This window comes from Diceros bicornis, chromosome 3, assembly GCF_020826845.1.
Source record: "Diceros bicornis minor isolate mBicDic1 chromosome 3, mDicBic1.mat.cur, whole genome shotgun sequence".
Lineage (NCBI taxonomy): Eukaryota > Metazoa > Chordata > Mammalia > Perissodactyla > Rhinocerotidae > Diceros > Diceros bicornis.
In genome coordinates, this window is record NC_080742.1 from 46,380,667 (window position 1) to 46,397,204 (window position 16,538).

The 16,538-nt window shown below is 35.8% G+C and overlaps 1 protein-coding gene across 1 annotated transcript in view; it reads left to right on the plus strand.

The window, feature by feature from the left end:
* The window catches only part of ABCB5 (ATP binding cassette subfamily B member 5), a 120,870-nt gene that overhangs the window by 26,963 nt on the left and 77,369 nt on the right, over positions 1-16,538 (plus strand). The window contains exon 14 of the mRNA XM_058526863.1: positions 1,934-2,104. Within this exon, the coding sequence (XP_058382846.1) occupies positions 1,934-2,104 (171 nt within the window). The remainder of the gene's footprint in view (positions 1-1,933; positions 2,105-16,538) is intronic.

The window sequence follows — 16,538 nt, forward strand, 5'->3', positions numbered from 1 at the left end:
TTAATTAAATAAATAAAAGAAGACTAAAGAGTCTAAAAAGTCTCCTGATTTGCACAGCAAAGGAAACCATCAACAAAACAAAAAGGCAACCTACTAAATGGGAGAATATATTTGCAAATGATATATCTGATAAGGGGTTAGTATCCAAAATATATAAAGAACTCACACAACTTGATATAAAAAAGAACAAATAATCCGATTAAAAAATGGGCAGAAGACCTAAATAGACATTTTTACAAAGAAGATGTACAGATGGCCAACAAGTACATGAAAACATGCTCAACATCACTAATAATCAGGGGAATGCAAATCAAAACCACAATGAGATATCACTTCACGCCTATCAGAATGGCTATTATCAAAAAGACAACAAGTAACAAGTGTTGGCCAGGATGTGGAAAAAAGGAAATCCTTGTGCACTGTTGGTGGGAATGTAAATTAGCTCAACAAGTATGGAAAACAGTATGGAGATTTCTCAAAATATTAAAAATAGAACTACCATACAATCCAGCAATACCACTGCTGGGTATTTATCCAAAGAAAATGAAAATGCTAATTTGAAAAGATATATGCACCTCTATGTTCATTGCAGAATTATTTACAATACCCAAGATATGGAAGCAACCTAAGTGTCCATAGATGGATGAATGAATAAAGAAGATGTGGTGTATATAAAATGGAATATTACTCAGCCATAAAAAAGAATGAAATCCCCCCATTTGTGACAACATGGATGGATCTAGAGAGTATGATGCTAAGTGAAATAATCCAGATAAAGAAAGAAGAATACTGTATGATATCACTTATATCTGGAATCTAAAAAAAAAAGTGAACAAACAAAACAAAACAGAAACAGACTAGTAGATACAGAGAACAAATTGGTGGTTTCCAGAAGGACAGGGGTGGGGAAAGGGCAAAATAGGTGAAGGAGATAAGAGCTACAAACTTGTAGTCATAAATAAGTTATGGGGATGTAATGTACAGCTTAGGAAATATAGTCAACAATATTGTAATAACTTTGTCTGATGACAGATGATAACTAGTCTTATCAGGATGATCATTTTTTAGTGTAAATAAATGTTGAATCACTTTGCTGTTTACCTGAAACTAATACAATATTGTATGTCAACTATACTTGAATTAAAAAAATAAATTTTAGGGGCCGGCCCAGTGGTGTAGTGGTTAAGTTCGTGTGTTCCGCTTTGGCGGCCCGGGGTTCACCCAGTTTGGATCCTGGGTGCAGACCTATTCGCCACTCATCAAGCCATGCTGAGGTGGCATCCCATATAGAAGAACTAGAAGGACCTACAGCTAGGAAATGCAACTATGTACTGGGGCTTTGGGGAGAAAAAAGAAAAAGAGGAAGATTGGCAACAGATGTTAGCTCAGGGCCAATCTTCCTCAAAAAAAAAAAAAAAAGAAAAAAAATAATAAGTTTTTAAAAAAGTCTCCCAAGATTGAAGAAAGTTTTGAGGGGAAGTTAGTTTTTGCAGTAAGTTTTTCCATACAATTTTTCAGAATATCCAGAAAGGAAATTGTGGATAACATATTAAATTACTAATAAACATTTCAAATGATAAAGTATGTGTTTGTATTGCAGGTATTCTCTTAAAGATTTCAATGCATTTTAAAAATGTCTAAAAATTTTTGGAAATTGATTCAAATTATTATTAATTTTTCTAAAAATCATTGATTATTATATGTTCTCATTTCTTTTAGTCCTAGCCAAATTTTTCTTAGGTCCTCTCTTCACTAGACTTTTTTTTATAGTAGTTATTTATTTTTACAAAGAACAAATCAAAAGTCAAAACCATCCAGGCTGAAGTAGTGATTAAGCTGATATTAAAACACAACTGTGATTGTTTGTCATTTCCTGTTCTAATCATTTATCATGCTGCCTTCTGTTTCTCTGCTCTTTCCTATTTTTCATTAGAAATTTAATACGTTGGTAGGGGAAAAAGGAGCTCAAATGAGTGGAGGACAGAAACAGAGAATCGCAATTGCTAGAGCTTTAGTTCGAAACCCCAAGATTCTGATCTTAGATGAGGCTACATCTGCCCTTGATACAGAAAGTGAATCAATTGTTCAAGCTGCACTGGAAAAGGTAAGTGAGCAGAGCATTTCTTACTTCCATATTCCCAGTTCAGCATTGTTTTTAAATGCAAGAAAGTATGGCTCTATAGTGGATTATTTATTAAGTTCAGAGCCCTCCTTAAGGTATGGATGTGGAGTGTTCACTCTTTAAAAACTTGTGTGATGGTTATAGGAATTGATTTGGAGGAGAAGAGATGCTATACTTGGTGCTAAAAATATATCTGAGACTAATATCCAAGCAGTTATCCAAGATACACCTCCATTCCAACAGGTCTACATTTTGTTCCTCACCATAGTAACCCCACACCACTACCAGCATCACAACTAGAACCACATTCACCCTTTGCTGTCTCCATACACACCTGTGTGATTCTCTTCTCTGACCACTTCTTCTGTTTAGGGCAACCTGAGAGTACTCATTTTAACCTAATTTCACCTCAAGAGGAGAAGCATACAGTGCAGTTTGCCCTAACCTTGAGTCATCCTTCTCCAACAGACCTGGGACCTCAAACCTCACACTGACCTCCTGCTTACTGTAAGCTGCTGCACAGGCCTCATGGTCACAATGCAGTCATGGCCCTATACCAAATTGCTCCGCATCTGGGAGGATAGTTGGCAGTGGTGATACGAAAAAAACATCAAATATTTTCTTCAATGGCCAAACTCTCTTTTAAATCATGGCCTTCAAATTCTTCAGAATACTTAATGGCACATTTTACTTTGAGTTTGTTTGAAAATGTGTTGTGTTTTTCTCTCTAAGAAAATTACAGGCTTCTCTTTTTAAATACTGATTTTGTGTGACCAGAAATGGATGCTGGCAGCCAGAATGCCCACTACTTATTGAAAAATTTATTAGTTACTATTATCAACTTGCAAATCTGGTTGTATAAGTTTTTACCCTTGTTTCCATCCCACGATGAGAGTGTCATATGTCGGCTCATGGTATTTCTTATATCCATAAAATAAACAAGTGATATGAGAATCCTTATTTACTGTAGACGTTTTGCCAATTTGGTTCATTTCGGTGGAGAAGAAACAATGATTCCCTCAAGGACAGGGCTGATGCTTTATTCATTTTTTAAATAAGTAGTAACTGGGACAGGGCTCTATAAAAACACTTAATAAATTGTGTTTAATAATGGTGATGTTTAGTTAGTTAGGGCTTGAATGTACTAAAAAATGATTACACTTAACATAACCATCTCTAAAGTTGTATAAGATTTTTAAAAACGTATAGTAATAGGATCTGGAGTTGTTTAGAGGTTAAGTGTTGCATCCATTGTCTTTTCATCCAATATGTTAATCACTTTAGGCAATCAAAACTAGTTCAGATTTTTAAAATAAATAGTTGCTTGGACATGATAAACTAAGAAATGGTTTTTTCCTACTGATTAAAATGAACTCTATATCATAAGTGAAAAAAGAAGAATGCAAAATGTTTGTAAACTGTAATTCCAATTATATAAAATAGGTGTGAACAAAAATGAAGGCAACATATATGAAAATAGTAACAGTTGTGTGGCAGAATTATGGGGGAAAGCTTTTTTTAAAATACATTTACTGTTATTGTTTTTTAGTTTTTAAAGTGGAGGGAAAATTAAATTAATGTTTTAGAGATGTATAGGTATGAAATTGCTTTAAGTAGAATTTGCTGGTCTTTTGTGGTGTGAGGGTAAATGGTAACAAATGGGGTAACAAGTAGCACAGTAAACTGGATTAGTTATATATGCCTCAGTTTATTGGAAAATGACTCGTAGCAAAGAAGAGAGTTAAAATATAGGCAAGGTAATGAGAGCTCTAGTGCCATGTTCTCTACACCCTTCACACAGACACAAAGGAATCAAGCCTTTGGAGCGGTCCCTACCTAAGGAGGGTAGAGCATCCAGCAGGTCTCATTTCTGCTCATCTGTCTAAGAACTCCCAGACCCTGCTACATGATATTGCCTAACCCACAACAGTTAGCAGATTTTTACAGCTCAAAATATCATGTATGCTACTAACCAACTAAAGAGGGAACAATAAAATATATCCCTTCTTGCTGAACACTGCATCCACCTCCCTCCATGCCCTGCCTTCACATATTCCTCCCAACCTCTCTACATTACCCCATTGTCTTCCTTTGATATGAAGTTCTAGAACTGATAAAACTAACCTATAGTGACAAAAAATCAAATCAGTAGTTTCCTGGGGCAGAGGGTGGGTTTTGACTAAAAAGGGACATGAGGGAATTATCACTTGTGTCCTCACTTGGATTTTTGAAATGGCTAACTCCCTGCTTCAGCTCACGCCCTCTTCAATCTGTTCTCAACACAGCAACCAGGTGATGCTATTAAAACATAAATCTGATGATGTAAAGCTTCTACTTCAAATCCTCTGATGGCTCTCCTTCTCACTCTTCCTTACAGTAAGCTACAAGGCTCTGTGGAGTTGGTCACCAAGCTTCTTCTGGGACCTCATATCCCACCACCCCCCACCCACATTGGCAGTTCCTTAAACATGCCATAGCACTTTTCATGAGCTAACATACTATGTATGTATTTGTATATCTTGTAATTGTCTCTCTTCCCCCACTGGACTGTCCACTCTCTTATGGCAAAGGCTTTGATTGCTTGACAGCAGCGTCCTCAGCACTAGAACAATGCGTGACCCTTAGTAGATAGCCAATAAATATTTGTTGACTGGATTTTGAATGAGTGTGATACAGGATAGTTCCAAGGCCTGAAGTGCTCTTTTCTGGATTTCTTAATTTAGGCTTTCTACAAACCAGTTTTGCTTCACTAATCTTGTTCAGGAGGAGGATATAGAGTCAGTGGATAAAGGTTTATGTCATAGGCTATGGGCTTCCACTCTGCTGCTGGTTTGGATCCAGCATGCCCATGCAGCAGGCTTCCAGGCTGTCCCACTACAGAGGCATGGCAGTGAACACCTGCAGGCCCCTGGGGAAGCAGAGGAAGCCCACACTGATTCTGTGATAAAGCCCGGGAAAGCTCTTTAAAAGTGGTATGCGAATCTAAGGAATAATTATTATTAAGGGAGGTTCAGCTACAGCACATCAATGGAGAACCTTTAAAAAGGCCCTTTGCTAATTATGAAGGAAAGGTTTCTATCACAGTTTTATTCTTTGAAGAGACAGAGTTGCTTTGTTGCAGCCCTCAGGGGCTTTTCTTTATCATCACTGTTCTTTCTCACTATGATGCACTCTGTTGGTCTTCCTCTGAGGCCCCTTATGTTATGTTTATACTACTTGGAAAACTAAACAATAAGCAAATTGGTATATTACTTTAATCTTTATATTAATAATATTACTTTATTAAATTAAGCCCCAAGGAGTGGTTATACAAAGTTGATGTTAGATTAATTATTACACACACGCACATATTTTGGTGTATCTGTGTCAATTATGTTAATTAAATATCTTACTCTGTATTTATATATGGAATTGGGGATTTTTTTCAATTTTTTCTTTCTTTTTTCTTATTTTTTTACATGTGTAGCAACACTATAATAGTTGGGAACAGAAAGAGGGTTTCTGCAAGGGGAGTTCCTGGGCTGGAATTTAGCCAGGAGAGCAAAAGTAACACACAAACTACCTCATCCCAAAAGCATCACGGGACATTTTATAAACCTGCTTAATCAAGCTCACATTTGTAAGGCTTGGTGTTAAATTATAGGCCACTAACTTCTTTTAGGATATTGCTTTCCCCGCTCTTTGATAGAACAGAGCCCCATTGAGAATCTGATTAAGAAAGGGAAAAATAAACCAATGTAAGTCTTCAGAAAAATCTACAAATGCACTTGTACACAAAGATTTACATATAATGTTGAGGGATTCATAGACCCCCTGAAGCTGTTTATAAGTCATTATTTTAGGTGTAATAAAGGAACAAATGGATGATAATAGCTAATCCTCACAAGAACCCAATGAGATAAGAACATTTATTCTCCTGCTTTACAGATATGCACACTGAGACACAGGGAAGTTGAGTAACAGCTAGGCAGCAGTGAAGCCAGAACCTGGACCCAGACATCTAGCCCTCTAGCTCATTCACATAACCACCGTGCTATACTGCCTCAAGATTACACATCCGCTAGGAGTTGAAGCTAAAACTGAATCCAAATCAATCTTCAAAACTAGCCTCTTATTAAACATAGAATTACTGTATGATCTAGCAGTCCCTCTTCTGGGTATATACCAAAAGGAATTGAGAGTAGGGACTCAGACAGATATTTGTATACCATTGTTCACAGTAGCATCATTTGCAATAGCCAAAAAGTGGAAACAACCAAAACCATCAACAGATGAATGGATAAACAAAATGTGGTATATACATACCATGGAATAGTACTCAGTCTTAAAAAGGAAGGCAATTCTGATACATGCTACAATATGGATGACCCTAGACGATATTATGCTAAGTGAAATAAGAAAGACACAAAAGGACAAATATTGTATGATTCCACTTAAGTGAGATACCTAGAATAGTCAAATTCATAGACAGAAAGTAGAATAGAGATCACCAAGGGCTGAAAGAAGGATGGAAATGGGGAGTTATTGCTTAATGGTATAGAGTTTCAGTATGGGATGAAGAAAAGTCCTGGAGATGGATAGTGGTGATGATTGTACAACAATGTGAATGTACTTAATGCCACTAAATTGTACACTTAAAAATGGTCAAAATTTTATAAGTATATTTTACCACCGGAAAAAAAAAAATAACAGTCCAATCCTGAGGATAGAAGAATAGTGACACAGGAGGATTTGGCCTCTCAGATCCAAGAGGACCCTATCCTTAAAAATAGTTAGAATGGTAAATTTCATGTTATGTATATTTTACCAGGATTAAAAAAAAAAAAAAAACTAGCCTCTTTCCCAAACCACACTGCCTTCCTGGGAAAGAAACTCAAACCATACCCCAAATTGAGGTTCCCAAGTAGGCTTATGATAGACTCACTTTTGTCCCCTTAAGCTGCTTGTTTTGATCCTATTGTATATATAGTAAGTGAATTTCTCTTTCATAATGAATTTAAATCATTATTACTTAACAGGCTATTTCAAAGTCTTAAAAATTATAATAAAAAACCTGTAAAAATATCTTAGCAATTTCTGTAAATTTAAATTATTCCTAAGCCTTGCCCCCCCTCACAAATAAGGAAAACCTCCTATATTGATTTTCCTAATTGCTACTAAATAAGACATCTCTAATGTATTATTTATTGGTCAGCATTCTGAGCTAGGTAGGATATTTTTCCCTCCTGGAAGAAAGATGAGCTAATTATTGTAGCATTTTTCTCTTCTTACCCACCATTTACTTTATCATTTATTTTTTGTTATAAATTTCTCCACAAATATTAGCTTATTAATAAAGTTAAATGAAGGAAAAAAGTATTAAATGACTATAAATAATTTTATTATTGCCAATTATTAACTTGTTTGTTAACTTATTTAGAAGTGAGAATGAAGAGAATCCAGGCTATAAAAAGAAAACATTGTACTATAGAGTTCTATTCCATGTTCCTAATAAGTTAGTACACGTGGCCTCATATCAGCAAAGAGTTCAGATTTTGAATGTTTTCTTTTCTAAAGGATCTTAACATAAGCACATGTATAGTCACATGAGTAGATCCCTGCAAGTTGAAAGGAAGGGGTGGAGGAGGAGGTGAGTCACTTATTAAATATGGCTTCTAAGTGCCTAATATTTTGCTGTTTGTCATCCCCTTTTACAAAAGAGAAAGCATTCTTGGACAGGTGAAGTGACCTGACAGTAATTCCACATTGTTCAGCTCTGCAACCAGAGTTGACCCAGAAGAATGCCAAGCCAGTTGGCTTTCAACATCGTAATGAGGTAGTTAAGACACAAAAAATCCTGTATTTCTTGTATAACTACCATAAAGACCTTCTTATAGCAGATGTTCAGTTAAAATTTGGTAGCTAAAAGAGGTAGAAATTTGTAAAGGAGTAGCGAGAGGTTTTTCAGACTGTATTCTGGGAGGACTGGGGTACTGGGGTTTTCCAGGAGCCTCTTGAGGAGTGGAAGAAGGTGGGGAGGGGGGGTGACAAGCAGGTAGAACTGACCTCTCCACCCCCCACCGAGGCAATTCAAACACAGCAGCTACCCATTAATTTGTATAGTTTATTTAAATATATCAAGTTTCCCCGTGTACTTTCATTTGATGAAGGGATGTTGAAGCTTAAAAAAAGTGTTTGAAAACCACAAGACTGCATCATGGAGCATATGTCGCCGATGAGCCCCAAGTCCACAAGCTAGGAGACAGTGAGTGGAGAACTTGTGTTCTCATAGATTTCCCACCCCATGCTTACTGTGGGACAGTGGAACTCTGTGTTTACAGGCTTCTGCAGAGAGTATATTACCTCTGTTAATTGACCCAGCAGTCAAATGCAGGCCCTCTCAAATTCTCACAGCTTTGCATTGTTCTCCTTTATTTTTTCCTGTTGCCCACCTTTATTTAAAGCCCATGACCACCCACCCCTGGTGAGAAGCTGTCTGGTCTCCTCAGGCCCTTATCTCTGCCCTAGCAATTCTGTGAGGGATGTTTTAAAGCACCCTCTGCTTCAAAGTCCAAGCTAATTACCTGGTGACTTATGGTTGTACGTGGAATTTTCAAGTAATCTGAAAAATGCCCCCGAAGTGTCAAGTAGAGACCTATCTTCCTGTTGATCTTTCTTTGGTCAAATACCTAATTGTTTGGCTTTTAGCTTTGTATAAACTGTAAAGGAGGAGAGGAGATGCTAGGAAATCCTTTCAAATTGGTACTTTCTAGAAGAAATAATAGCAACAAAGACGTATTGAAAATCTATCACACCTACCTTGAGGCATCTGAAAAAAATGTGGAATGGATTGTACTACCTCCCTTATCTTTGCAATAATTCTTGCTAAAAGACAAAGCAGTAGGTCAAATTTCTTTGATCAGTTTTCTAGGAGGCCTTGGCTTCCAAAATTTCTTCTATGTCTTAAGTCTGAAACAATTCATGTTGAATTTTTTTTTTTGTTTCCTATGGCTAATACTTCAGTTTTAGATTACATTTATGGTGTAGTGGAACTGTATTTTTATAGTGCACTTTATAGTACCTTGAGTGTGTAGGGTACTTGTAGGCCCGTTTTATAGGCCTTTGGAGCATAGTTTTTTCTTTTTTAAAGTATTAGGCATTTCTATGATAATTATTATTTGATATACTCAGATAATTCATGCTGTAATAAATTAAATTGTAATATAATATATACCTTGATCAAATGTTTATACTTTAGACCATGAGCTTGGCAGAGTAAGATTATACAGATGAGTAAGTACAGGCTATTCCAGTCTGGGGAATATCAATGCACGCTAAGGCACAACTGCAGAAATAGTCACCCCTACTGTCAGTATTCAGGTGTCAGACAACTGCATGAACTTTTGTAGGATAAGTAAACTTGCTCCGTATGTAATGCCTAACAAGTGAAGAAATATAAGAAGAGATATGTATAAAAATGCCTGTGAAGTGAGCCCCCTATGAGGAGGAGAAGATCTGGAATAATATAAACCTGCATCAGGAAACCTTGTAATTCTGATTCTGTCACAAGAGGCTGCACACCATTCTCAGACTTTTTCTAGTTGCAATCTCCTAATTGATTTTATGCCATTCTCTCTCCCTACATTCTCCTTAGAGTATGATGTGTTCTATGTGCCCTTGTATATTTTTAAGTTAAACTCCATACATATTAATTTGTTTTGAGAAATGTTTCATAATATTGTGAAATCATTGAGCTAATTGGTAACATCTTATAGTTTCATCAATAAGGTTTGAGATCTGTTTGCTTTTAGAAAATAACATTTGTAACTTCGAGGAAATGTAATTGAATAAATTGAAGAGATATGGGCCAGGAGCCTGGGTCTCTGGGTGTTTTCACCTTCACGGTGGTAGTCCTTCTAATACGTACCCACTCAACAACAGCGTTCCTACATTCTTTTAAGGCACTGCTGTAGGCAAGTCCCAGGGTCTCCAAGACCCAGAAGAGAATTCAAACTTGAAATTTGAATGAGAAAAGTCAGATCAGTATAGGCTGAACATCTTACCTCTAAAAACTAGTCACATCAGACAAACCCAAACTAAGAGATATTCTACAGAGTATCTGACTGGTATTCCTCAAAACTATCAAGTTTCTGAAAAATAAGGACTATCTGAGAAATTGTCACAGCCAAGAGGAGCCTAAAGAGACATAAAGACTAAATGTAATGTAGTATTCTGGAGGGGATCCTGGAACAGAAAAAGGATAATAGGTAAAAATTAAGGAAATCTGAATAAAGTATGGACTTTAGTTAATAATAATGTATTGATACTGTTTCATTAGTTGTGACAAATGCACCATAGAAATGTCAGATGTTGACACTGGGGGATACTGTGTGTGGGGTACATGGATACTGTACTATCTTTGCAAATTTTCTGGAAACCTAAAACTTTTAAAATAAAAACTGTATTTAAAAAACTAAAAATAAGTAATCACATTTTTACCAATTTTGTTATACCATTCATAAGGATGCTTCTGTGTAAGCATGACTTAGAATTACCACAAAAAAAGTAAATAGGAGACTGAGGAAAACAAAAAGCAAACAATAAAAACTCTTTCTCCAAATATCATTCACTCATTACTTTAATGAAATGTCTATATATTTGGCAATATGAAAAATAAAGGAAGCACTAAGCATTTTAATGCTTAGACCTCTCTTCTACTGCAGAGTATGTACACATAAATATCATCTATAGAAATTCACATATGCTAATAAGTGCCAATTAACATTATTATTATTAGGTGTCCATTATCAGACCTTCCTGAAGTTAAGAAAAAGAAGTCTTCCTACTTCCTACAGTGCGGTTAGTTGCTCTTCAATCCACTTTATCAATACATTTGCATCACATTGATTAAAATGTCTCAGTCCCATTCAGGATTTTTGCAGAACTTCAAGAATGGCCAACTAGGGTGCTGCGTACAGATGCTTCTTTTGTTTGACTTTCTTTTTCTTAACAGCTTTTTTTGAGGTTTAATTGACTTACAATAAACTGCACGTGTTAAAGTATACAACTGGAAAAGTTTTGGCGTATATGTACACCTGTGAAACCATCACCACTATCAAGATAATCAACTAGTCACTCTCAAAAATTTTCATGTGTTTTTTGTAACCACTCTATCCTGACCCTCCCTAACCCTCCTCCCCTGCCACTGATTTGTTTACTGCCACTATAGATTAGTGTATATTTTCTAGAACTTCATGTAAATTTAATCATATAGTATGTATTCTGTTCTATCTGGCTTTTTTCACTCACCATGGTTTTTTTGAGACTTGTCCATGTTGTGGAATGTATCGGTAGTTCCTTCCTTTTTGTTGGTGAATAGTATTCCATTGTATGGATATACCACAGTTTGAGCTCAGTAGTATTGATACCCATTTGAGTTATTTGGTTTGTCTGCAGTTTTGGGATACAGATAAGGCTGCTCTGAACATTCATATGTAAGTCTTTCTGTGGCCATGTGCTTTTATTTCTCTTGGGTAATTACCTAGGATTTGAATGGGTGGATTTTGTGGTAGGAGTGTGTTTAACTTTTTAATTAAGTGCCAAGCTATTCCTTTTACCTTCCTATAATATATGAGAATGCCACCTACTCCATATACTTGCCAACACCTGGCATTTTAATTTTAGCCGTCTGAATAAATGTGCAGTGGTATCTCGTTGTTGTTTTACTTTGGATTATCCTGATGACTAATGATGTTGAGTATCTTTATGTGCTTCATGGTCATCTGTATCACTTCTTTGTTAAAGTGTCTGTTCAAATGTTATGCCTATTTTTTAATGGGTCATTTGTTTTCTTATTGAGTTTTGAGAGTTCTTTATATATTCTTTATATTTCTGGATACAAGTACTTTCTCAGATATTTGAAAATATTTCTCCCCATCTGGGACTCGTCTTTCCATTCTATTAAGAGTGTCTTCCAAAGAACAGAAGTTTTTAATTTTGACAAAGTTTATCTTTATTTCTTTTTTTTTTTTTTTTTTGGTGAGGAAGATTGGCCCTGAGCTAACATCTGTTGCCAGTCTTTCTCTTTTTTGTATGTGGGTCACCACCACAGCATGGCTTGATGAGTGGTGTAGGTCCGCACCCAGAATCTGAGCCTGCAAACCTGGGCCACTGAAGCAGAGTGCACAAATTTAACCACTCTGCTACTGGGCTGGCCCCAATTTATCATTTTTTTTCTTTTATAAATCCGTCCTAGCCAGAGCAATCAGGCAAGAGAAAGAAATAAAAGGGATCCAAATTGGAAAGAAAGAAGTGAAACTGTCACTATTTGCAGATGACATGATTTTATATATAGAAAACCCTAAAGAGTCCACCAAAAAACTTTTAGAAGTAATAAATGAATATGGTAAAGTTGCAGGATACAAAATCAACATACAAAAATCAGTTGCATTTCTATACACTAACAACGAAGTAGCAGAAAGAGGAATTAAGAATACCATCCCATTTACAATTGCAACAAAAAGAATAAAATACCTAGGAATAAACTTAACCAAAGAGGTGAAAGAGCTGTACACGGAAAACTATAAAACACTGCTGAAAGAAATTGAAGAAGACACAAAGAAATGGAAAGATATTCCGTGCTCTTGAATTGGAAGAATTAACATAGTTAAGATGTCCATACTTCCTAAAGCCATCTATAGATTCAATGCAATCCCTATCAAAGGTCCAACAACATTTTTCACAGAAATAGAACAAAGAATCCTAAAATTTATTGGGAACAACAAAAGAGCTCGAATAAGTAAAGGAATCCTGAGAAAAAAGAACAAAGCTGGAGGTATCACATTCCCTGATTTCAAAATATACTACAAAGCTATAGTAACCAAAACAGCATGGTACTGGCACAAAAACAGACACATAGATCAATGGAATAGAATCGAAAGCCCAGAAATAAACCCACACATCTATGGACAGCTAATCTTTGACAAAGGAGCCAAGAACATACAATGGAGAAAAGAAAGTCTCTTCAACAAATGGTGTTGGGAAAACTGGATAGCCATATGCAAAAAAATGAAAGTAGACCCTTACCTTACACCATACACAAAAATTAACTCAAAATGGATTAAAGACTTGAATGTAAGACCTGAAACTATGAAACTTCTAGAAGAAAACATAGGCAGTACGCTCTTTGACATCGGTCTTAGCAACATATTTTCAAGCACCATGTCTGACAGGGCAAGAGAAACAATAGAAAAAGTAAACAAATGGGACTACCTCAAACTAAAAAGCTTCTGTACAGCAAAGGAAACCTTCAACAAAACCAAAAGACAACCTAACAATTGGGAGAAGATATTTGCAAACCATACATCTGATAAGGGCTTAATCTCCAAAATATACAAAGAACTGATGCATCTCAATAACAAAAAAACTAACAACCCAATTAAAAAATGGGCAAAAGACCTGAACAGACATTTCTCCAAAGAAGATATACAGATGCCCAATAGGCACATGAAAAGATGTTCAAAATCATTAACTATCAGGGAAATGCAAATCAAAACTACAATGAGATATCACCTCACACCCGTCAGAATGGCTATAATTAACAAGACAGGAAACAACATGTGTTGGAGAGGATGTGGAGAGAAGGGAACTCTCATACACTGCTGGTGGGAGTGCAAACTGGTGTAGCCACTATGGAAAACAGTATGGAGATTCCTCAAAAAATCAAGGATAGAACTACCATATGATCCAGCTATTCCACTGTTGGGTATTTATCCAAAGAACTTGAAAACATCAATGCATAAAGATACATGCACCCCTGTGTTCATTGCAGCATTATTCACAAGCCAAGACTTAGAAGCAACCCAAGTGCCCATCAAGGGACAAATGGATAAAGAAGATGTGGTATATATACACAATAGAATACTACTCAGCCATAAGAAATGATGAAATCCAGGCATTTGTGACAACATGGATGGACATTGAGGGTATTATGCAAAGTGAAATAAGTCAGAGGGAGAAGGTCAAATACCGTATGATTTCCTTCATTAAGTAGTAGATAATACCAACAATAAACAAACACATAGAGACAAAGATTGGATTGGTGGTTACCAGAGGGGAAGGGGGGAGGGAGGAGGGCGAAAGGGATAATTCGGCATGTGTGTGGTGATGGGTTGTAATTAGTGTATGGGTGGTGAACATGATGTAATCTATGCAGAAATAGAAGTATAATGATGTACACCTGAAATTTATACAATGTTATAAACCAATGTTACTGCAATAAACAAAAATTTTAAAAAATAAATAAATCTAAAAATAAATAAAAATACTAATAATAATTTTGACAAAGTTTATCTTTATTTCTTTTTTTTTTTTTTTTTGGTGAGGAAGATTGGCCCTGAGCTAACATCTGTTGTCAGTCTTCCTCTTTTTTGTATGTGGGTCACCCCCACAGCATGGCTTGATGAGTGGTGTAGGTCGGCACCCAGAATCTGAACCTGCGAACCTGGGCCACCAAAGCAGAGTGCACAAATTTAACCACTATGCTACTGGGCTGGCCCCAATTTATCATTTTTTTTCTTTTATAAATCAAGCCTTTAGTGTCCTATTTAAGAAATCTTTGCCAAATCCAAGATCACAAAGATTTTTGCTTACCTTTTCTTCTAGAAGTATTATAGTTTTAGTTTTTACATTTAGGTTAATGATCAATTTTAAGGTAATTTCTGTACATAGTGCCAGGCATGGTTTGAAGTTAGTTTCATTTTGTTTTTTTTTTGCATATGGCCTTCCAGTTGTTTTAGTGTCATTTGTTGAAAATACTGTCTTTACTCCACTGAATTGCCTTTGCACCTTTGTGAAAAAATCAGTTTGTCCACATATGTGTAGGTCTACTTCTGGATTCTCTATTCTGTTATATTGATGGATTTGTATCTCTTCATGGCTTATTTTCCTCTTTTATATTTAATTGATTTCTTCTTGGATCTTTATTATTTCCTTTCTTCTGCTTACTTTAAGTTTAACTTGCTCTTCTTTTTTTGTTGTTGTTTTCTTGGGTTGAATCTGAGATCATTTACCTGAGAAGTGTTAATTAGTTTCCAAGTATTTGGGGATTTTCCAAATATCTTTCTGTGGTCAGAGAATGTACTTTGTATGTCTTGAATCCTTTGAAATTTATTGAGACTTGTTTTATGGCACAGAATACAGTCTGTCTGGGTAAATCTTCTATTTAGACTTGGAAATAATGTGCATTTTTCTGTTTGGGTAGAATGTTCTATAAATGTCAATTATGTCAAGTTGGTTGACAGTGTTATTCAAGTCTGCCTTATCCTTACAGATTCTCTGTCTACTTGTTCTGTAAATTTTTGAGAGAGGGGCATTAAATTCTTCAACTATTATTGTAGATTTGTGGATTTGTCCTTGCAGCTGTATCCATTTTGGTGTCATGTATTTTGGAGGTCTGTTATTATGTGTATAAACATTCAAGATTGTCATGTCCTTATAATGAATTGACCCCTTTATCATTATGATATAAACTTTTTTACTCTGGTTATAACCTTTGCCATTTAATCTACTTTGTCTGATATGAATATAGCCACTTTAGCTTTCTTTTACTTCATGTTAGCATGGTATGTCTTTTTCCATCCTTTTACTTTTTTTGTTTTTTATAATTTTTATTTATTTATTTTGTCCCCCAAAGCCCCAGTAGATAGTTTTATGTCATAGCTGCACATCCTTCTAGTTGCTGTATGTGGGACGCAGCCTCAGCATGGCTGGAGAAGCGGTGCGTCGGTGCGCGCCCAGGATCCGAACCCAGGCCGCCAGCAGCGGAGCGCGCGCACTTAACCGCTAAGCCGCGGGGCCGGCCCCATCCTTTTACTTTTGACCTATTTGTGTCTTTATATTTAAAATGTGTTTATTGTAGGTGGCATATAGTTGGATCTTGGTTTTGTATTCAATCTGACAATCTCTGACTTTTAATTGGTGTGTTTAGACCATTTACATTTAATGTGATTATTAATATGATTAAATTTAAATTTATCATCTTGCTATTTGTTTTCTTGGTTCCTGTTTTCCTCGTGTTCTGCCTTCATTTGAATTAACTGAGTACTTTTTATGATTCCTTTTTATCTCTTTTGTGAGTTTTATCTCTTTTGTGAGTTTATTAGCTGTAACTCTTGTTATTTCAGTGATGAGTTTAGGGTTTATAGTATACACCTTTAACTTATCATAATCTACCCTCAAATGATATTACATCACCTCACACATAGTAAAAGAACTTACATTAGTATATTTCCATTCCTCCACTTCTGGCCTTTAAGCTATTATTATTAGACATTCTACTTATATATATGTTATAAATGCCATGCTACATTGTTTTTGTTGGGGAAGAGGGGGTTGCTTAGTCAATTATTTTTTTCTAAAGATTTAAATAAAAAGGAAA